The 22,879-nt window shown below is 51.2% G+C and overlaps 1 protein-coding gene and 1 long non-coding RNA gene across 2 annotated transcripts; both read right to left on the bottom strand.

Annotated features, from left to right (window-relative positions):
- Window positions 1–18: 18 nt before the first annotated feature.
- On the bottom strand, window positions 19–7,623 carry LOC138060924 (uncharacterized). The gene is made up of 3 exons (XR_011138804.1): window positions 7,467–7,623; window positions 4,869–6,683; window positions 19–1,471 (listed from the first exon to the last, which is right to left on the bottom strand). It is a non-coding gene; the product is annotated as an uncharacterized lncRNA (long non-coding RNA).
- A 5,550-nt stretch (window positions 7,624–13,173) lies between these two features.
- On the bottom strand, window positions 13,174–15,945 carry LOC138065852 (folate receptor gamma-like). The gene is made up of 4 exons (XM_068931274.1): window positions 15,676–15,945; window positions 14,738–14,926; window positions 14,225–14,360; window positions 13,174–13,924 (listed from the first exon to the last, which is right to left on the bottom strand). Exons 1-4 carry the CDS (start codon window positions 15,811–15,813, stop codon window positions 13,602–13,604), a joined length of 786 nt encoding a protein of 261 aa, XP_068787375.1. The 5' UTR covers window positions 15,814–15,945; the 3' UTR covers window positions 13,174–13,601.
- Window positions 15,946–22,879: the final 6,934 nt, after the last annotated feature.

Genomic DNA, 22,879 nt, shown 5'->3' with positions numbered 1-22,879 from the left:
CTGATTTTTCCTGTTAACATTTATTAACATTTATCATGTATGGAATTACATCTGTCTTTTTCTTGTCTCACTGGACTGTTCTAAGCTCCCCCTACAGTTCTTCACAGGGGGTCCTCATTAGTGTCATGGAAGACTTGATGTAATCAAGGTACTTTGTCATTCCTTCATTATTTATCCCTTTTCCAGATGATTTACAAATATACCAGGTAACACTAATGCAATAGGCCTGAGGGCCAAGAAATTCAGTAGATGGCCTAGTCTGCAGAAAACAGGACACACATACTGAAATGTACCACAGGGCATGCATATGTATGCATATGCATACAGGGCATGCCTGTAACACAGCATTCACATACACTATAACTAAAATTACATGTTACCATCACTACTAGTACTATTTTACAGATTCATATATTGCATCAGCCAAGTTTTTCCAAGGAAGAGGGGTAACCAAGAAATAAATGATATTTCATTTATTATTGACGATTTACTCAGTGAAGAGTAAATATATCTCACATGGATCAAGGTCCGAGTTCTTGCTGCCATGAAACATGACATACAAAGCAAGGGGCTGCTTGCACAGCAGTAGTTACACCAGCAGATAGGTATTTGCTGGTCCAAATGGATTTGTAACTGATTGATATCTGTTATGGGCTTTTGCCTGTGTTATCTTATAAGGCCTGAGTTGTTGTAAGGTCTGCGTATGGGTCCTCCCCTCTGTAGCTCATCCTGCAGTAATCTATGAACTGAGATGTGGTCAGCGGGGTACCCCAAACCCGAGGATAGCAGAGCTCAGGGGCCAGCAGCAGCAGAGGGGAAAATCAAAAGGCAGCTGCAGGCTCTGCCAGCTAAATCACATCTGCTGCACGCGATGGCTGGCTGTGCTTATGCTAATAACAGTGCCAGGAAACGTTTCCCAGCATGGGAATTTCAATTTCTAGACCGCTAAACGGTTAGCACGTTCCCTGGCACGCCTTTGGTCTATTCCAGATCTGAGCTCAGATCCAAGCAGGTCCCAGGCATTGGGGTTACCCTCCCGGATTTGCAGCAGAAAGGACATGTGGACAGGGGCAGCCTGTGCCAGCTGGCTCTGGTGACAGGGGCAGGCTCAGGCTTGTATAATTTAGGAATAGAGATGTAGCCACCTTGAGTTCTGCAAAAAGGGCTAAAAGGCAACTTAGAAGCTCTGCGCTGATCGAGGAGGTGTCAGGAGCCAGAAAGCAGGAGGTGCTGAGCAGAGGCAGGGTGTGAACCCACCTTCACCCAGCAGGAGCTTAAGTGCGTGGACCATTGCTACAGCCCTCTGTCTTCACCCCTGCAGGGCAAGCAGTCCTGAGCTCTTCCAGCAAAAGGTGTTTCAGTGCAGGGTATCTGGAGAACTGAGCAGGGATTATGATTTTTCTCTGAAGAACAAAGTAGGAACTGTTTCTGGTGGAACAGCTGTTTTCTGGAAGAATCTCCTGGATATTCACTACAACAAAAGTTGAAAGGGGAATTAGACTGTCCTCTCCAAATATGTAATTTCCAGATATGAGCAAAGTGCTTTTGCTAACAGGTTATAGGCTCTTTGTGGTGAGGGCCCAGGAAGGGTGACTTACTAACCCACTTCAGCACTGTAGGAGGAAACATCCTCTGATGATGCTGTTTGTCACTTGGTGCAGAAAAGCACAGAGCCAGAAGGGAATATCATGCAGTTCTGCTGTGTCTCCTCTGGCTTTTGGCCCTTCCACTCACTGAGAAAATGGGTATAGCTACATCCCTAAGGATGCAGAATTTAGATGATGATCCCATTCTACAAAATGGAAAAAAAATAATTGGGGGAGATGAAAAAAATATATTGAAATTGAGCTTTATTCTAACACAGGGTGTGAACAATGCCTTTTGAAAGTTTAACATATGAAATATATGACTGAAGGGCACCAGGACACAGAGTAGTCATAAAAACTGTTATCCAGCTGCAGAATGGGAGGTCATATACTCATTCCCACTGAAAATCAAGCAGTGCAAGGATGTGAAAAATGCCAGCATACTTCTCAAAGGAGTGACCTGTCCCCTGTGTTAGTCTCAGGTGGATCTTACTCTTTATTGACTGAAATTTCATATTAACTGCCTAACATGTTGTGGGAACAACCTTCTTTAAAACCATGTGTTTCTGGAAAATACTGCCATTTCAAAAAAAAAAAAAAAAGCTGTCATTCGCACCCAGTGGGTTAGAAAGGACAATATTTCTACATATACAAAGGCAAGGCCCCGTATACCCTGTGCTTTTTGTTGCACTTACTTAAGTGAAAATGCAGTCAGCTGGCAACCTGCATAAGGAAAACCGCAGAGAAGATTTTTTTCACCATTCTAAAAACCAAATAGGCTATTCAGACACAATGTCCAAATGACTCTTAACAAGATAATACGCTACTGTTCAGATCTATTAAACTCTATATACGCAGGTGTACATATACACATGTACACAAAGTATGCCACAAGTGCAAGGACAGAAATACAAAAGCTCTCGTGTAATGAATTGAATGTAATGGTATTAGGTATGACCAGAACGGAGAAAGGATGATGGGTGGGTAAGTGGGTGGAGGGAGTGTCAGGGTCTATACAAAAGATTAAACAGAAATTTGTTTTTACTTGTGACACAAGAAATTTGTTTTTAATTGTGATACACATAACCTGGGTGAAATAGAGATTGCCACCAAATGCATTGCAAAGGCAAGAATCTCTTCATCAAAGAAATAATTATGCGTTTCTTTGCTTTGCATGCTGCAGGAAACGACCTCCTGCATGTGTGTAGGACAATGTAAGCACAAGATGTTGGCTCAGACTGGTACAAACATGAGCACAAGCTCCATGGCAGGGGTATTTTTTTGTAAATGATGCCTGGGGCTGGAAAATGCCCACCTTTGGATCTCTATCCCCTTTACTCCACCTCTGCTGCAGTCCTGGCTGGCAGTGTGGCCATGCTCCTGGCCATCCTGTTGGAACATGGCCAGCACCAGCCTATGCTCGTTTTCCTCTCCACACTCTCATTAACAATTAATTTGCAGTGTATTGAACCCCATAGCTTGTTTTTCTCCAAAGCATCTTCCAAAAAGTCATTCAGTCAAGTTCTAAAAAGCTCAGGGCCTGGAGAATACAGTATTTTTCTGATGTTTCCACTAACTTCTTTCAATGGTTAAACATCACCACTGTAAAGTATGCACAACTATTCATGTGGATTCTGAGAGAAAAGCTTTCTGACCTGTACACTGAGTCTCTCATTTTGCTGGAAATGGGCAGGAAACAAATACATTCAGAGAAATCTCTCCCCAGAGGAACTGGTTTTGAGCATTGAAGTGAAGGATAATGAGCTGCTCTTCTGGTCTTTGCAGCATGGGTATAAATGCAGAGTGAAATTAATGTGGCTGCTGTGGTATGGGAGATGTCACAATGTGAACGAGAGAAATGCTGGGTTTAGGAAGTCTTTGTGATGCACTGTATGAAAAACATCTTGTTCCTTGTGCAGAGGAATGCATGAGCCTTGTAACTGAAGCTGGATGAAAAAGTAAGAGTCCCTATTGCCCTGAACCCTCTCATTTTTGTTTCATCTATCTTTCTGCCTGAGACCAACTTCTGTACAGCAGAGATGTTCCTAATTTGGGAAGAAATCAGACAGCTTGGCTTCCATTGCATGTCTAGTCTTGACATAATATAGCTCGGTGGGAACCGACTACCTGCATGTTCACAGCTTCTCAGGAGGCATTTTTTGCCCGCAGTGAACTCTGTGCTGTCACAAAACATCAAATGTTAGCTTAAATGTTGTTCAGCCAAGCCTGTGTTAAGTTGTAGTGACAGCAGCCCCTGTGCCATAGACAAACCTGCAGACCTATCTCCTCGTAGGCCATGTTTACTCTGGCTGAGCATCATGTTAACACAGTTATATGGCATCTGAGGCACAGCACAGAGGAGCGAGCTCATGTGTGCTCACATCACGGTCGGAAGGCGGCCATGTAGCCTACAAACAGCCATGGAAATCTTCCCTAAGCGACCTTGGGCGTCAGACTCACAACAGGAGGCTGAGACCAGCTGGATGCTGGAGAAGGTGCTGAGACAGCTCAAGGTCTCTGTAGCTGGCCATGCCCAGCACCAGATATAAGATTCATTGCCAGAGTATAGAAAACTGCCTGTCATGCCTAACAAGTGCCCTTGGTGTCCAAGCTGTGGTTGGTGGAAATGTCGTGGAGATGCTCGCAGGCATTAGTGTCTGGACAGCAACTCAGCTCCCCAGGGCAGGGGATTTTGGCTGAGCTGAGCTGCTCTCCAGGCTCCAGTGACCGTATTGGCTGGATGTGCACTGCCTCCAGTGGGAGCTCCACCACTGGCTGCACAGGTAGGCAGGCATAGATGTGCGGACAGAGGAGGGTGGCATGTGGCTGGGTAGTGACTCTTGTCCCTGGAGCAGAAGGCATAGGATTGACGTCCACCTTCCAAGAAGCTGCAGCTGTGTGACGTTCCCAGGCTGAAGGTTTTGGAAGTGAGGGAATGGGGTGTTGGAAATGTGAGTTTTAACCCACTTCCCCTGTCTCAGGTTGCTAGTGTTCATTGCTATTGTCCTCTGTTCCTGGGTGCTTGAAAATAGAGCAGAAGGGAGGGCAGAGTGGAAGATGGGAGAAGCCCCTTGAATAACTGACTGCTGCTGTGTAACAAGACCAGAAAATTTTGGCCTGGACAAGGTGGGAAATAAAGACTGTTGCTTATGACTTGTCATTCTCTGTCACATATGCCCTAAAACAACATCGCTGTCTATGTTGTGTCCTTAGCCCTAACTGACTGAAGGGGTTAATACCATGGAGTCTCCTCAGGAGCTCTCTCTAAGGTCCCACAGTTACCTGTTTTGCTCCTTTTTCTGGTCTTGTCATTATCATTTCTCAAAGTGCAGCAGCCGTTCATCCCAGGCCTAGGTGTTGGGTGCTGTGCATATGCAGAACAGGAACAGCCATGAAGCACTGCTAGCAAGGTCACCCTTCCGGTCTTTGGGGGTGAGCGGGTATTGAAACTCCTGCCTTACCATCCTGCATGGCGCCAGGGGTGTCTTGAGCCCATTCTTGTGGGGCAGTTGCTAGCCAAACATTTGGGGGCCATCAGCCAGTGTCGGCCAGCTGGAGAGCGGGAAGGTGGTCCTGCCAGTGAGGCTGTGCTGCGGTCCTGGGTTCACATGTTGCAAGGGTGGCATTGACCCACTGCTTCCCAGATCTCATCACCTGTCTGGGGAGAAGGTGGGCTCTCACTCTGTTGGCAAAGCCTGCTGAGGACATCAGTCTAGCAGGAACAAATCAGGAACTGGGAGATATTTCCCAAAATGGAGGCTGGGAGCAGCCATATTGAAGGAGAATGGTATTTTGCAAGATTGACGAAGGTTGCTGAAGGATGACGGACAGAGAGGACATGAGCCTTCCATCCTAACTTGATATGCAACACCAGAATGGTGATTTGGCTGGCGGGAGCACACATACCCTTGGTCCTTGGCTTGTCACTTGTGAAACCTCTGGGATACAACAAGCAGAATCACTGATGCCTTCTCAGTGCAGGGCAGCTGGTATGTTCCTGCCTGTGCAGACTTCTTGCCCAGGCCTACAGGACAGAAAAGCTCCTGTGCTAGCATGGTGGGGGCTGACAGCGCAAACGGTACAGCTTCATGACTCCCCTCACAGAGATGTAAGGTGTAGGTTCCTTCAGATAGTCCTTTTGTGAGCGATTTCCCACGGTATATCTAGCAGCACAGGCCAGGTAATGAAGCTCATGGTGGTACCTCTGTTTCTCCGCTGGCTATGAAAGGCAACTTCATATCCCAGGGAGAGATGCTCCACTGGAGTGTCTGGGCAACTAAACAGCCATCTTTTGGAGGCTTAAGTAAGCTGAAGTGAATCCTAGTAAATTTGGCCCTGAACGAGTGAGTTTTGCCTAAAATCTTATTTTCCATTTTCTTATTGTTATTTCTAGTACAATTTATTGCCAGGAAAAAGAGAGTACAGCACCTGCCAAACTGCAAACCAGAAGCCTTGCAAGCTGGCTGTTTCATCTCAGTAGACATTGATGATTCTGTCCACCAGGATTGTGTTTGCTCCTCTTGTCAACCGATTTATTCACACCGGTGTCTTTTACAATCTGCCCAAGGTGCACTTGGTTGCCACTAGATAAATCCCCAGCATAAATCAGAGGAAGAGCCACTCTGAAAGGCAGGAACGAGTAGGTGAAGCACGGCTGAGATGGACTCTCAGCATCTGAAATGAGGGAAACCCTCAGGAAAGTCCTAGCTAGTACCTGGCATAAGGGAACCACCTCAAAAGTAGTACCTTTGCATTGTCCCAGGTCTTTCCGTTTTAACCACATTCGCATTTTGGAAATCAAGACCTTCAATTTTCACATGCTGGAATTAATGTGTTTTACCCTTCGAGACTGTTCTGGGACCTGAAGTGAACCTGGCAGTCATGGAACATGTTGCTCCTCCTGGAGCAGTAAATCCTGGTTGTTTTGCATATGCGATCCTGAGATTTGGGTCATACTCCATAACCTGAGAACTTGCACAATTTGCTGTGACAGTCCCACTAGAGACTCGTAGCATCAGTTGACAAAACCAAGGGATAATTTTCCCTGCTGGACATTTTCTCTGGCAATGACAGGCAGTAGCGAAGCAATCCAATCTACTGAGAAAATAGAAGAAAAATTAAATAGTGAGACTACGTCTAAGATAGTGGGGTGATTTTTTTGAAGCACTCTGTTGAATGCAGAAGGCCTGTTTTTGATAAAGTTTCAAATTCGATGCTTAACTGCTTTTTTGCCTCTCTTGCCAGGAGTGTTGGTTTACCCAGATGAATAGTGGATCAGTGATCAGTGTCCAAATGGTCAGCATGATGTGGGATTTTATTATCCATTTTGTCTCATAATTAGCCCAGCTTCTGGGAAATAAACCCTTACGAGTCTCCAAAGACATTTATTGCTGACCTCTGCAGTGACCCTGACACTGACAGTCATCTGATCAAGGTTAATTACCCATTCATCTAATGAAAAGGTTAGCTTCCACATCAGTAATTATTTCATTTTCATTCATCAGAAGGGCATGGTTTTGCTATTGGGAACAATGTTTCCAATATTAGAAAATGGTCATATATAATTTTTTAAAAACCTAAAAGCTCTTAATGCTGGCTACATTTTACCCCCAGGAAACAATGATCATTAATGACGCATTTTCTTAAAAAAGCGTTTTTATCAGATGTTAGCATGTTGACCCTGCTTTTTGTTTCATAAGAGGGATAATTTTTTTTATTAGCATAATGGATGTGGTTGGAAGACAAGCTTGCAGAAGAGCCTTCTTATTTGCATTGATGCAAAAAAACACCCCCTGATCACAAGTAGCTATTACTGTGCTCTGCTTTGTCATTTGTGGCTCTAAGGGTCCTCATGGTTTCAGAGAGGAAAATTTCACTTACATGTGAGTTTCCTCTGTTGGGACCCTCTGTGTGTGTCCAGCTTCCAAGGAGGTTTCACAGCAACATTTCTACTCAAAGTCACCCAGGTCCTCGGGTATCCCAGAAGTGATATTTGTTTTGGTGCTGCTCAGTGGGCAGGGCTCACAGGGCTCAAAGCCTGCCTAAAATCCAGGATGTTCGAGAAAAACAAGCATACATACCTTTTTGTTTGACACCTGAGAAATGTGAGCAGCAGCTTACTCTATATGCAGTTTACTGATGAAAACACAGGAAGATCAAGAGTGCTGGTAGTTCTTTAACAAAATCCAAGTATTTATTATTAGTAAAGTCATACAGAGGAGTGCAATTCCCCTAATTTCTGCTTAGTGAAGTTCATTATAGCACTAGGCAGAAGAAGCTACCCTACATGCAGATAGGGAGTATCAAAATACACATACAACAAACAAGATAGAGGATCGAGATAGATATTATATATTTAATGTGAAAGTTTATGTAGAAGCACGAAAAGTAGAAACGGAGGAAACCTCAAGAGATCTTGTAGTCCATCTGCCACCCTAAAAGACAACAGTTAACCTAAACCATCCCAGAAGGATATTTGGTTCATCTGTTGTAAGCATTCCTGGCTGGCACTGGAGAGGCCTCAAAAAATTCTCCTCCCATGTCGGAGGAGTCTTCACAGTTCATATTCTGTGGCCTCTTAATATTTCCTTGCTCTCCTCTAGACTTTCTCTAATGGTTCTTCATCTTTCCGCACGGAAGATTCCCAAAGCTGTGCTTGCAGTGCACAGTGGTTCCAGGGGACCTGGTTTCCCTCAAAGTCTTCCACTTCCTTCGTGAAGGATTCAGCATCAGGGACACTGGGTCCCCTGTACGCATCCCTCACACCTCTGATTCATGTTTTCTTACACCTGGTTGTATATGGTCTGGCTGAACAGACAGACCCTTTGTCTGGACATGGAGGCGTAAAAATAAGAACAGACAGCATGCAGCATAAGTTTGCCTCTTTTAAGCAAGATCAAGTCTGCCTACCCAAAATGGCATGACTGTGGCTACATTGAGAACCCCCCAAAACTGCTATTTCCTCACAAGTTCATTAATGAAAATATTGAATAATTGCACAAATAAGACAGCTTCCTTCAAATCCCTGTTTGCTTCATCGTTCCTCTTTGATAATGAATAATTGATAACTTTCCTTTGAAAAAAAGGTTTTTCAATGAGTTTTACCTTCACTGTGTAGTAGTTTCATTTAGATCAGTTTCTCCTTTCTTGTTTCTGAATATTGATGTGAAATGTGTCAGAAGTATAATTAAAGTCACGGCAGATTTAATTTTCTGTTTCTTTCCTGTCAGTAAGGCAAGTTACCCTGCCTAAAGAAGAAATTAGATTGCTTTGCCACAGTTTGTTCCTAAGAAATTTGCGGTCACTACTGATTATTTCCTTGATATGCCGCTCATGCTTCTTAAATACTCGGTGTGGCTGCTTCAGTGTTTTTCAGGAAATTAAAGTTAATCTAACTGTTTCTAATTCCCCATTTCTTCTTTACCCTTTTCCACCTTTATGAAGTTGGGCCCTAAGGTTTTCTTTCTCCAGTGAGGTTTTCATTCACATCTACTTTCCGTCCATGTTCTTCAGTCTGTCCATATTTTCCTTGCCAGTCTGTATGTGCTGGTTGCACCTGTACCAAACTCTGTCATATATGAGGTGAAAACAGGGAAGATTTGGGAGAAACTGCTGAAAATACACAATTCTCAGGATATTTTGCCCTGAGAGGTCTCCTGACATCATCCCATCCTGCCAGAAAGCTGTGCAAAGCAAAGCACAGGCTCCAGCACAGGAAGATTCATACAGACCTCCCTCCCCCAGCTAGCAGAAGATAATCACCCTGGTGTGGTGCTGCAGGCCCAGTGTTTTCCAGATATGACTCAGTCAAGGCCCTTTAGCAGCTCAGCTCTACCACATGTAAAGAGAAATGATTGCACATCTGCAGTTCAAGGTAAGAAGGGACTTGGCAGCTCCATTTCTGCATCCTGCAGTGCAGCAAGAGGGGCGCAGAGAAGTTTGACCAGCAGGAGTGCAGGATGCCTGGCTTTCCAGGACACTTACACCAGTCTTCACATTGCTGGGGACTTACTCGTTGCTCTTTTACTATCCTTTAGCCCTGAGTCAGCCTTTCTTTGACATCTCTGCTACACTAGCATTTCCATGCATACACCGACATTTTCAAAGAAGTCAGCGTGCAAAAGCAGCGCTGCAAGCCTCTGCGGTGCTGTGGCTCCTTATTTACAGCTCTGCACTGGGCTCCTCCAAGCCTTAGTCTGCCTCTGCTCCCTAGCTCGAGTGTCCTGGCATCTCTATGAGACCTGCAGAAGGCCTAGTGTGCCCAGAAGCGTGGCTTTCTTCTACCAGTATCGAGGGACAAAAAGAGACATTATGAATCTCTGCTTGTCCACGTCCTCAGCCCATCACAGCTGCAGCTACAGCAGTACCCTGCCAGCTCCACACATTACCTTCTTCGTCTGCCAGAGAGCTCATGGAGCCAAACCTCCCCCACTGGTTCATCTCCCCCTGCTTTCCAGCTCTCATGAGGTTAGCTTCTGAGACCTGGGAACCACGTGCAAATCAGAGCCCTGATTTTCATTGATCGTGGCTTGTATGCAGAGCACATAGCTCATCAGCAGTCGTTTACATAGCCGCCTCCACAACACCATAACAACAAACCAACACAGCCAGCTTGGAAGCACCCTGTGACTAAATAAAATGACTCACTGCAGCAAAAACAGATTGGAAAGGGGGCTCATGCTGCTGTGCTCTCAGAGGGAGGGGAGTCTGTACTCCTACTGCCCTACACCAAGGGCTCCAATAAATCAGACAACTTATTGTACTGACTACAAGAAATCATGGTCCAGAAAAGCTTGGCAGAAAAGAGGAGATTCCCAACCTGCAGCTGCAGCAGGAAAAAAGGACAGCAGTGATCGGAGAGTAAAAATGGAAAGGTTTAGCCTAGAACTGTAGACCTAGTGTTAACTGTGACAGCAGCACACTTCCAGGATCCCTGGCTGAACAATAGGGTGACTTCTCTGCAAGCAGAGGAGCTTTCACCAGGACTGGAAATCTCTCACCAAGATCAGTGCCACCCACTCGTCCCCTCCCAAGAAGACAGGAGGACACACTGCAGGCTGGCAGCACCCCACAGTCTCAGTTACTGTCATGCAGAGCAAGCAGTTACCTGAGTGGCTTGCGCAGATAAAATCTCCACCTCTCTGAAGAAGGGAGCAACACAGGTGACAGCAGGAATTAGCATGAGCATCGAAAGTGGGGAGAAGCCCCTCCACAGAGTTTGCTCACACAGCTTCTGTGCTCAGGAGGGAGCTGAGAGAAACAGCTGCAGGATCTAGCACAAGCATGCAGTAGGAAGAGCTTGCATCTCTAGCTGTGATGCTTTCACCTTGCGCTCCAGATCCTCTGCAAATCCTGCCAGACAAGCACCTTCTGAAAGAGAGGAGCACGTCACAGCCAGCCTCACTCGCGCTCTGCCGGTACAAGGTTGCTTATAAGCCCACTAAGAAAGCCCCATGGGCAGCCTAGCATTCATATGCCAGCCGTGGGGAATGGGAAAGTCAGGTCAGAAATAACAGGCAAGCTATAGCACTCAGCCTGGTCCCTCCTGAGACTGCAGCCAACAGCCTGCAGCATGTTTTATCACCAGAGCCAGGCCATGGGCCAGGTGGCAGCTCACAGGGCTGTATGGGATACCATGAGGGCTCCTTTGTCTTCCAGGTGGGCAGAGCCAGGTCTCAAATGACTGATGTCCCCAGTGGTCGGCCTTTGGCTGAGCCAGGCTGGGAGCTTGCATTGTGCTAGTTAGTGGTTTCATGCTGAGCGGAGGGGAACCGCTGCCGCTGCTGGGTGAGCTGCGGTCCCAGGCCAGGGAAAGAGATGCCACAACCTCTCTGGGCAACCTGTTCCAATGCTCTGTCACCTTCACAGTGAAGAAGTTTTTCCTCATGTTCAGACGGACCTGCCTGTGTTTCAGGTTGTACCCGTTGCCTCTTGTCCTGTCACTGAACACCACGGAAAAGAGTCTGGCTCCATCCTCTGGACACCCTCCCTTCAGATACTTGTACACATGGATCAGATCCCCCCTCAGCCTTCTCTTCTCCTTGCTGAACAGGCCCAGCTCCCTCAGCCTTTCCTCACAGGAGACATGCTCCAGTGTCCATACCTCATCATTGGTATCAGCCACTCTTCCCAGTTGTGGATGATCAGCGAGCTTGCTGAGGAGGCCTTCTGTCGCTTCATCCAAGTCACTGATGAAGAAGTTAAATAATCCTGGACCCAGTACTGACCCCTGGCGGACACCGCTAGCTACAGCCTCCAACTAGACCCTGTGTCACTGATGACAACCCGCTGAGCTCGGCCATCCAGCCAGTTCTCAGTCCACCTCACCGTCCACTCCGCCAGCCCGCACTTCCTGAGCTTGCCTATGAGGATGGGATGGGAGACAGTGTGAAAAGCCTTGCTGAAGTCGAGGGAGACAACAGCCGCTGCTGGCCACTTGTCCCATCAGGGAAGGCTATCAGGTTGGTCAAGCATAGTTTTCCCCATGGGGAATCCATGCTGGCTGCTCCCGATCACAGTCTTGTCCTCCACATGCTTAGAGATGGCCTCTAGGACGAGCTGTTCCATCAGCTTTCCCGGGATGGAGGTGAGGCTGACTGGCTCCTCCTTCTTGCCCTTTCTGAAAACTGGGGAGAGCTTGGCTGTGCCCTGGCCAGGCTGGCTGGTGTCTGCCATTTGTGGCCCTCGTTGGGCACAAAGGTGGAAGGGAGAACAAGTTCAGGAGAGGCGTCCACCAGGGATAACTTCTCTTTGCAAACTCACACAACAAGCGAGCCAACGTGAAACGTGGCTGGGTGCCTGGGAGGGCTAGTGTCGGCCCTTTGGCTCAGTTCAGGGCGCAGCAGGTGCACTTCACCCGTGAGAACTGATGGGCCACTGACCTGATCAGCCTCCTCTCCTGAGAGGTGTCTCATCTCCAGCACAGCTTCACTAAAGCAGAAGTTGTCTGGGGCAGGCAAGCCACGATCCCTGCCCAAGCACGAGCACGGACTTGCCCACTCTGCTCACACGGCTAGCTTCTCCATCTGCCAGCAGGCACTGCCCATCACTATAGCCCAAGGGATATCACAAGTGAAAGCTGAAGAAACCCCCTCCCCCACCCCCCAAAAAATCCCCAATGCACGGGAATCCTAACGCAATGACACAGGGAAAGAATGAGAAGCTACAGATCAAGAAAAAGCAGGCGGAGCATCAAGACGAACCTCTCTGGCATCAAAGCCCCAAACGCTCAGCACAGTCAGTTCTGCAGCCTGAGACAAACCTCACATCAGTCCTGACCAGCACGGGGAGGAATTGGCATACGGGCTTGGGGAGGCTTACACCTCACCTGGCAGCCTACAGGGCTCTGCAGTTGCTTGCAGCAGGCAAAAACATTCCTCTCACTGACAGGCATGGCAATAGCCCCACGAGAACCAGTGACGTGTCCAGGGAGCAAAGGGCTCTACCTGAAGGTGTCTCACAAAGCAGTTTTGTTGGTGGGTTTTCCTTCTCTTGGGGTCCATGAGAGAAGGCTGCACCTCTCCCACCCACACACTGCTTGCTCCATTTACACAAAGCCCCTGTCCCACCCAGACCAGCAGGCTTGTTTCCCCCTGGGAGACGTGCTTCACAGGGGTCATGGTTTTATTTCAGCTCCAGGAAAGCAAGGCTGATTCAGAAGGCTGACTTCTGTTCTCCCCTCCCCACCCACCCCACCCCACCACCCCCCTTCAGGGAAGCTGGAGAGGAGCCTGAGAAACCCAGCCCCAGAGCTCAACTGAGGGCCATGAAGGGCAGGGACACAGGGGCCTCCACCAGTAACTCTGAGCAGAGGCAGGGACCAAGGTCCAACAACATGCATGTCAAGCAGTTACTGGCATGCACGAGCAGTTCAGACAGACCCAAGCGTTAGCCATGCCAGCTCCTCTGGAGGGCAGCTTGCGCAGCCCCTTCCTTCAGCATGGCCACAGTGAAGGCCCTTGGGAGAGCTGTCAGAGGGATCGCCCACCATGCACAGCACCAAGAGCTCCCCGGTGCCTAGGGGAGCATCACGAGGGCAAGAGGCAGCAGGAGCAGGGCAGGCCACGGCAGAGCCCGTGCCGCTTTGCCAGGCTCGGCGGGAGTCGCGTTCGTCCTCCAAGCAGGAGACGCTCTCCTCTTCCAAGCATAGTATTTTGCCACAAGCACGTTGGGGTTTCCCTGGGCAGGGTCAAACCACATCTGGATGCAGCGCCCACTGCCCCGGCGCTCGGTGGTGTATTTGTAGGAGTTGGACCAGATCTTCTCACACAGGTCTGCTGGGCGGGGGAAGACTCGGGAGAAGGGCCTGCACACGGAGCCCCAAGGACAGCGGTTTGTTCCTGCAGACAGACAGCCCCAGAGAGACCCTCCTGAGGGAGCACGCTGCAGTTCCTTCCTTCCTTCCTTCCTTCTTCCCTTCCACCCAGAGGAGCGGGCCACCAGGGGACAGCCCACCCACAGCCCACTGCGGCATTCCAGCTGGTGGAGGGTGGCTGGGCCACCACCTAGCCTGCAGCCCCCAAGCCAGCTGCGAGCAACCCAGCGTCTTGGCTTGGGCCACTGGGCAGGCAGCACTCACCCCTCCAGGGCCATTTTGTTGGCCAGCATGAGGCAAGGCTTGCTCCATGGAGCCCACTAACCTGTGGCCCAGTTCCAGCCCTTGTGCCAGTTCTCTTTGCAGGTGACATAGTCTTTGCAGTCCTCCCACCACTCCTCACAGTCCTCTCTGCAGAGCGGCACGTGCAGAATCCTCTCCCGACGCCAGCTGCTGTCAGCCTCCCAGAGGAGACAACCACACCCATTGGTGGTGGCCCTCCACACCTAAGCCACCTGCCACACCCCAGAGGTCCATCTCAATCCCCTTCCAGCCCTTTCCCCTGGCCTCCAGGGCTGACCCCCCTCCTCCTCCCCCAAGGAGTTCCAGTCCCAGCAGACATACCTGCAACAAGAGCCACCTGTGTGCCTAAGCAGAGGCTAGCAAAAGCCTGTGGAAGTCTACCTTCCAGGTGGAAAGGCTCAGCATGCCTGGAGAGCACCCATGCCAGCCCACAGCCAGGTGGGCCACAGCATAGCAGCCAGGGCACCAGCTGAGAACACAGCATGGCAGCAGCACAGGGCCCCTTGCCTTCCTCCGGGCCAGGGCAGAGCCCTACCTTGTCAATCCAGGGCCCCAGGTTGGGTGAGCACTCATACAAGCACGTGTCCTGGATGAAGTGGCGCTTGCACTTGGGTGGCATCACCCCACAATGGTTCCAGTTGAAGTTGTAGAGGTAGGACTGGTCCTTGTGCGCTTCCGAGCTGGTGTTGGCTGTGCAGCAGGCATTGTCCTTCCAGGGGGAACACTGCAACGGAGCAGGAGACAGGCCCATCAGGAAGGCCAGGCAGCAGCTCCAGACAGTCACAGGCTCCCTCCACTGCCTCCAGCAAGAGCCCGTGAGCAGCGACAGCACGGGCCCTTCAGACTGCGGGGTTTAGGGCTGCAGCAAGGCGGAGTTTGAGGGAGAGCAGGAGGGGCACCAGGAAGGCCAGATGCTAGCCTGCATCACACACCCCCAGTCAGTACCAGGGAGCTGCAACAAGAGCTCCCTCCTGCTGGGCCCTGGCTTGCTGTTAGCCCTGTCCCCACCCAGGCCAGGGGAAGAGAGCTCTCAAGGAGCAAGAGGGAGCTCTAACACAGAGAGGGAGCAGAAGAGACAGCCTTGTCTTGCCCCCATTTCTCTCACTGGGATCTCAGGTAGCCCAGCTTTGGGCAAAGGGGGCTTCCTTGCTGCAGGGGTGCAGGGTGGAAATTGAGCTAGCTCCGGAAATCCTCCCCCCCCCCCCCCACCACCACCCCACCCCACCCGGGGCAGGAGTGACCCACAGCCCATCTGCAGTAGCCTTTTGCTGGAAGAAAGGGGCAAATCAGGCAGCCTCCTACACAGCACAGGCCACCTTCCCCAGGCAAGAGGTGGCTAAGCCCAGAGCTCCACACCAGCCTCTCTGGTGCGGGAAGGTGGGCAGAGGGGACCTAGACAATGCCACCTGGCATCTCCTAGAGTGCAGGGGTGATGGCTGGGCAGGAACAATCACGAGCACAGCAGCACCCTACCTGGCCATGCAGCAGCCCCTCTGGGCCAGGCTTGGTTTTGTGGTGTTTGGCATCCATGCAGCTATTCAGCAGCGGGTCCTTGGTGGCAGTCGCTACAGAGGCGGCCAGCAGCACCAGCAGCACCTGCCCCGCTGCCATCTCCACAGGGCCAGGAGAAGAGCAAAGCTGCACAGGCAAGGCCACAGCCGAGGACAGGCTTCAGCAAGAGCAGCAGGAGCAGAGGGGCTGAGCAGGCAAGGCAGCCAGCAGCATACCAGCAGGTTGCTAGTGCCTCACAGCCCCCAGGACACACAGAGCACTGCTCCAGGGAAAGGCTGCCAGGCCAGCCAGGTGTTACCCCTGGACAACCTGGCACCATCTCCTCAGTCACTGCTGGGGCTGCTTGCTAGTCAGCCTCCGAGATCCCACAAGGCCCCGTGATCAGCGAGACTGGGCTGCGTTAGAGCCGTCCAAGTTGCACTCCTGCCGGCATTAAGCCACCCCACTGCTTACGGGCAGAGCTCTCAGATCCCCAGCTCCATGCAAGCTGGGCATCACTCCCTGGGGAGGGTCTTTAGCTGGCGGTTCAGAAGAGGCCCTGAGAAGCACTAGCACACCGAGCCCTTGCCTGCACCACCAGCTGCAAGAGGCCCACCTTGTTTTCAGTGAGGGCTCAAAAGAAAGAGGCCTTTGCTCCACTGCCTCAGCATCTCAGAGCCATTGCAGGGCCAGAACTACGGCCTTCCAAGGAGGAGGGACTAGAGCAACAAGAGACCACTTCACGTTCAAGTGTCTCGGCCTCTCCTTCCTACCCAGAGGCCCATAGGTCTTTCATGCTCCTCCAGGAAGAGGAGGCTACTCCCTCCCTGTCCTTGGCGAGGCAGGGTAAGGCTCCAGAACCACCACTTGTAAGACATGTTTTGGGAAGCACAGAAGGCAGACAAACTGCCTGCAGCATTAAAAGCAGTGGGAAGGCACAGAGGACAACAGAGCAAGCATTAAACTGAAGAAACATGCGCAGAAACCCCCCAGGGCAAGGAAGCTTACTAATCCCCCTCATAACTAGACAGACAGACAGAAGCAAGCAACTTACCAAGAGCCCCCAAGAGCTCTGAGAGACCTTAGAAGCACTCAGGAGAGGAGCTTCCTGGGGTCAGTTTAATAGGAGAGCCTTCCCATGCAGGTGCTGGCACTTGGAAGTCCTTGGGTGAGATGCTTAACAAGGTTTACCTCCTGGCAGCACTGCTCAGCTGAGGAGCAGTGGTTTAGCGACAAGCAGCTGTGCCCAGCTCCTCTGGCAAGCCACCCCCTCTGGCCTGGGGAGACAATCTAGTAGTTTCTTTGGAAAGACACGGCCCTGATCAGCCTTGGCCATTCGTAGCAAGCCCTCTTTCCTCCACTCTCCACCTGAAAGCGACGTCTGATCACAAGAGCCGTGTGGGGAGCCCCTAGCCCATTGCAGCTGACAGGCAGAACCTTCCCTCTGAAACCACACAGGTTCTGCAATCCCAGCCCTGGTTTTTGGTGATGAACCCACTTGCCTGAGGAGCTCATCTTTCTAGGTGGCACTCATGAACGCTTTCAGCTCCACAAGACCCTGTCTTCGTGATTTCCACCGTCTCATTACCTGGTGCGTGAAGATCGGCCTCGAGATGGTCGCTCTGAAGCAGCCGGGAGCTGTTTCCGTTTCTCATGCTTCTCGCTCTCGCGTTGGAAGCAACAGTGAGCAATTATTCCCCACTCATCTTCTCTGGGCCTTTGTCACCCCTATCGCATCTCCCCTCAGCTGCCTCTTTCCCATGCTGGAGAGTCTCGGTCTGCTCGTGTCTTGTGGCACGTTGTTTGCCTTCCGCGAAGGAGACTCAACTGCAGCAGTATCCCAGACCCATGACGCCCTTCTTGCCCTGTCGTCTACTCCTTTCCAAGGAATTTCTAATATCTGGCTTGTGTGTGGACACTGCTGGTCACTGCAACGATGCTGTCATGAAACTGTCAGAACTCGGGAGGCTTGTTCCTGGGAGATAATTGTTAGCCACAAGCCCAGCATTTCCTATCGAAAGTGTTCCGTTCTTTTTTTTCCCCTCCTCCACTGCATCACTTCATGCAAGTTGTCTGTGGGGTTTGGGATTGAGCGTGTCCTGGGGACCTCCCACCCCCAGGTGAGCTGTGGTGAGCCGGCTGCCCTGGGGCGGACGACAGGGACGTTTCTCGCTGTCCCGGCACATCCCGTCAGGGACACCTAACCTCGTGCTCCGGGTGCTCCTTCCCGGGGGGAAGACTCAACCCAGCGACTGTGGGGCAGTGACTTTGGGGTGTGCCGAACCCCCCTGCCCGATGATGTCCCACCCGGCTTCAAAACGCTGTGAGCATCATGACACTCAAAGTCTTGCTTGCGGGCAGAAAGGACACACCTCATATAGAAAGCCAAGAAGTTATTGTCAGTGCAACTGAGATCTTAACAGTCCAACAAAGCAATCCCGAGTAGTCCAGATCTAATTATTACTGCAAAAAGAAAGAAAACAGAAAGAAACGAACAAATAGTTCTCCACAGCAAAAAAAGGTCTCAATCATAACAACAACAACAACAACAATAATAATGCAGTTAAAATTGTTATGCGTACACTTCCTCGTTTCTTCCCCTTCTGCTGGGGTTTTACGCATGCCTTCACTGCTGCTCTGGGTCCTCCTGTTGGGGCTGAAATTCAGTGTGGTGGGGGGTGGGATGTTACAGCAAACTTGCTGAGGAGGCCTTCTGTCTCTTCATCCAAGTCACTGATGAAGAAGTTAAATAATCCTGGACCCAGTACTGACCCCTGGGGGACACCGCTAGCTACAGCCTCCAACTAGACCCTGTGCCACTGATGACAACCCGCTGAGCTCGGCCATCCAGCCAGTTCTCAGTCCACCTCACCGCCCACTCCGCCAGCCCGCACTTCCTGAGCTTGCCTATGAGGATGGGATGGGAGACAGTGTGAAAAGCCTTGCTGAAGTCGAGGGAGACAACAGCCGCTGCTGGCCACTTGTCCCATCAGGGAAGGCTATCAGGTTGGTCAAGCATAGTTTTCCCCGTGGGGAATCCATGCTGGCTGCTCCCGATCACCGTCTTGTCCTCCACATGCTTAGAGATGGCCTCCAGGACGAGCTGTTCCATCAGCTTTCCCGGGATGGAGGTGAGGCTGACTGGCTCCTCCTCCTTGCCCTTTCTGAGGACTGGGCTGACGTTTGCTTTCTCCCCGGCCTCCGGCACCTCTCCTGATTGCCATGACCTTCCAAAGACGATGGAGAGTGGCCCAGCAATGACGTCCGCCAGCTCCCTCAGCACTCGTGGGTGCATCTCAGCAGGGCCCATGGTTTTGTGGGTGTCAAGTTTGCCTAAGTCATCTCTAACCCGATCCTCCTCCACCAAGGGAAAGTCTTCCTTTGTCCACCCTTTCTCCCTGGGCTCCTGGGTCCGGCATTGCCTTGGGCTGCCCTTAGCACTGAAGACTGAAGCACAGAAGGCATGCAGTATCTCCGCCTTCGCTGGGCCCTCTGTCGCCAGGCAGGCTCCCTGCCCCAGTCAGGAGCAGGCCCACTTTTCCCCTAGTCTTCCTTTTGTTAATGATGTCTTAGAAGAAGCCCTTCCACCTGCTTCCACCTCCTGTACACCCCCTGCTTACTGTGGAGTTTTGTCAGGACGTCCTTGTCCGTCCGTGCAGGTCTCCCGCCCCTTTTGCTCGACTTCTTGCTCAGAGGGATGCCCCGTTCTTGAGCCTGGAGGAAGTGATGCTTGAATACTGACCAGCTCTCCTGGACCCCTCTTCCTTCTAGAGCCCTAACCCATGGCATGCTTCCAGGAAGGTCCCTGAAGAGGCCAACGTTGCCTCTCTTTGAGGCAAGTCTGTCCTCTAGAAGTCTTTGTGGATAGGAAGGAAATTACACACCCGCTATCGTCCCCAGGCCTTGGGACAGGAAGAAAGGAAGAACAGGCCCTTGGAAGAGAAATTAGCAGAAATCTGTGTACCCAGAGGGCTAAAAGGGCCAGAAGCCCGAAACTTACCTCCATGGGATATTTGGAGTATTCCAAAAGAGCCCATAGGCTTAACAGGGGCAGACATTCTTGCTGGGAGACCTCTAACTGCACTGGGAACCTGTATGCCCACCAAGACCAGCCTATTGGATGGAGAGGAGCGGTTGGCTCAGTATGTACTAGCTGTGCAAGAAAGATTTGAAACCTTTAGCAAACAAGCCTGATGGTACCAACCCACTCCACCAACACTATGGGGGCATGATATATTGCCTGGAGAGGAGGTTTTGATTAGAGTGTTTTCACAAAAGTCTGAATTAGAACCAAAGCAGGAGGGACCATACACTGCTTCAAGATGTTTGTTCTTTGCTGTTAAGGTTTCAGGGAAGAAAACAGGATACACCATTGGCACGTCAAGCGGGTTGTGAGCAACCATCCACCAGAGAAGTAAGCCATCGCATGGGATGGCTGGGCCTACTGCTTACGTGCTCATGATGTTTTTTGCCTCAACCCATTACAGAGAATCCACACATTTTTACTTATGACCCTCACAGTAATAAGGCCACGGCTTTTGTCCTAACGACACGCAATGCTTCCGTATTTATTATATACCCTATCCTTGCGCTGGGATGGAATCACAATGGAACTATGCTGGACCCAACAGAACACGGAGCGCGGGCCCTAAACAATGGAGACAAATGGCAAGCGGCCGATGTTAGCGCGTGTGTCGTGCGAGAGCAACGGGGATTTATCTGTGAGAGTAATACTATCAAGGCCCAGGACAGTTGTCTTGATGCTGAACAAAATGTCTGTCATTTTGAAATACATCCTGATGAAACTCCTGAAACTGCCCGTGTGTATCTCACACAACAAGGATGTGTCTGCATGGGAACCCGCTGTGATTTTATATCTGTAGGTAATGTTAATATAAGTGCAAGTAATCACTGGAATATTTGTCTCTGTAACTTTACTGAAATCCTGGGATGTGACTTGAACTAGGTCACGTAGCCATGAACCAATCAGAGGGAAAGAGTCCACCGACTCCGGAAAGAAGATTGGAAGAGACTTTCACTGGCAGGCGGGGAAATGAGACTGTAAGAAGTACAACTCCTTGGAAACCTAGGGTCCAAGTGATTCCAGCGCACTGAAGCCCAGCACTGCAGTCCTGCTTCTTGCCCTGCTTCCTCCTCGCAGCATCCTCAACTCCACCATCTCGTGGTCACTGTAGGCAAGACTGCCCCCAAGCTTCCCCTCTCCAACCAGTCCTTCCCTGGAGCCATCCATGACAGCATTCCAGGCACGCGCGCTATCCCACCATGTCTCTGTAATTGCAATGAGATCAGAGCCCTGCAACTGCACACAGGTCTTTCACTCTTCCTCTTTATTCCCCAGGCTGCGTACACTGGTGTACAGGCACTTGAGAGAGGTATTGGAGCACGCCGGTTTCTCAGGAGGGGGTGCAAGAGGATCTGTGGGATCATAGCTAACCTCACCGCTGCTCAGTCAGTTGCTTGCTTGCTTTCATGCTGCAGCTTGGGACTTGGGGGAAGTCACACTTGGGACTTGGGCACCTGGGAGCAAGTACAACCGTCCCGCTCTGAAGCGGGGCCCCAGGCATAACCAGGGGATGCCTTCTGCAACGGGATTTGGATCCCTCCCCCTCCTCAGACGTACTCATGACTAGCAGCGGGCCAGAGGATGGGGCAGGGGACCCAAGGCGAGTGTGACTGCCAGCACTACAACAGCACTCTGCTCAGGGCTTTTCCTTGCCCTTCGGGAGGAAGCTCTGCTCTCAACCCCAGCACGCCTGAAGGCTCAACACTGCTCAGGGCTGGAGGTGCCCCACGTTAGGGACGGAGCCAAGGCCTTGAAGAACAGCACTCATTGCAGCGTGTGCTCTTCCGAGAGCGTTGCAGGGTGTGCAGGGAGGCCCAGCATGCGCGCCCTGGATAGTGGCAATGGCAAGAAGCATTGCTGGGGAGGTGAATTTTGGGAAGGTCAGGGGGCGGGGGGGCGGGGGGTGGGGTGGTTCTTCTAATGAAGAACTCGGCAGCTGGTCTGGGAAAGGCACGTGTGCCAGGCTGCCTCTAGGGACAGCACAACGTGCCTTTGGGAAGGAATTCAGGATCTCGAGTGCAGTGGCCCTACCCGCTTCTCCCACTTCCGTTTCAGATGGGGGCTTCGGCTCAGCAGCTGTTGCCCAGCAATGGTTTCCCGGCTCTTGGCATCCTCGTGCCGTCCACGAATAGAGAGAACAGCTCCAGCGCAGGGAGCATTTGGGAGTCAGACTTGCAACGCTTGGACCCTTCCTTGCCTTCCCACTGCACCCAGTGGGTCACAGAGCTCTGCCAGGGCAGGGCAGCTGCACCACTCCTCTTGCCCTGGCTCCTGAAAAAGCATTCCAGACTCTCAAGAAAGGCTGCAGATTGGCTACAGGTTTGCATCCCTCGCCCTGAGCAGCAGCCTTGTCCTTGTCCCTCTATTTGATGGATAACTTCACTTTCCCGGACAGCATCATGAACAAGCTGTGAAGCTCACAGGAGTTTGCGTTCTGCTTGCAAGGAGAGGCAAAGAAAAGCAGCAAGAGCAGAATACAACAGGGCTCCTTTCCCCAACCAACTCCATAGCACAGCCCGAGCCACCCCCAAAGACACAGTGTGTGTGGGGGGGGGGGAGGGGGGGCAGCCTGACCCCCACGCTCTCCCCTGTGCCCTGCTCCTGCCAGGAACAGCAGTCCTGTGCTGGAAAGGTAGCTATGGAGCCACGGCAGGAGGGATCAGCTGCCTAAGAGCAGACAGAGAGCTGGAGCTATTTAACAAGTCTGCCAAGGAGTCCCTGGAGGGCCACGAAGCAGGAGAGAGATGCAAGTCCCAGTTGTCCCCACAGTGGGCTTAGAGACACACACCACAGCGGAACCCTTCCTTCCCTTGCCCTGCCCCACCGCGCACTGTTGCCCAGCATGCTTGCAGAGGGGCTTGCAGGGGTCACTCCAACAGAGCCACCAGAGCCAGGACCGATGCAAACTCAGGCATGCTTGGTAGCAGAGGAAACGGCACCCTGACCTTCCCCTAGTTCAGGGCTGGTCCTGGAGCCTACAGAAAGGAAACCAAGGGGGAGGCTGTGGCCACAGCACCTGAACTAGCTCCCACTCTTGGCAGGGTGAGGGTGGCATCTCATGTCCTCCTCCCTCCCTCCCTCCCCCACCCCACCTACCAGGCC

This window comes from Struthio camelus, chromosome 1 (assembly GCF_040807025.1).
Source record: "Struthio camelus isolate bStrCam1 chromosome 1, bStrCam1.hap1, whole genome shotgun sequence".
Taxonomy (NCBI): domain Eukaryota; kingdom Metazoa; phylum Chordata; class Aves; order Struthioniformes; family Struthionidae; genus Struthio; species Struthio camelus.
Note: the sequence above shows the minus strand (reverse complement) of the source record. Positions and strands in the feature narration are given on the sequence as shown.

Coding starts and splice junctions, on each gene's coding strand:
- LOC138065852 (XM_068931274.1), bottom strand. CDS start 15,813: ATGGCAGCGGGGCAGGTGCTGCTGGTGCTGCTGGCCGCCTCTGTAGCG. Junction 14,927..15,675: donor AGGGGCTGCTGCATGGCCAG/GTAGGGTGCTGC, acceptor GCTCCGTTGCAG/TGTTCCCCCTGGAAGGACAA. Junction 14,361..14,737: donor TGGGGCCCTGGATTGACAAG/GTAGGGCTCTGC, acceptor CTCCTCTGGGAG/GCTGACAGCAGCTGGCGTCG.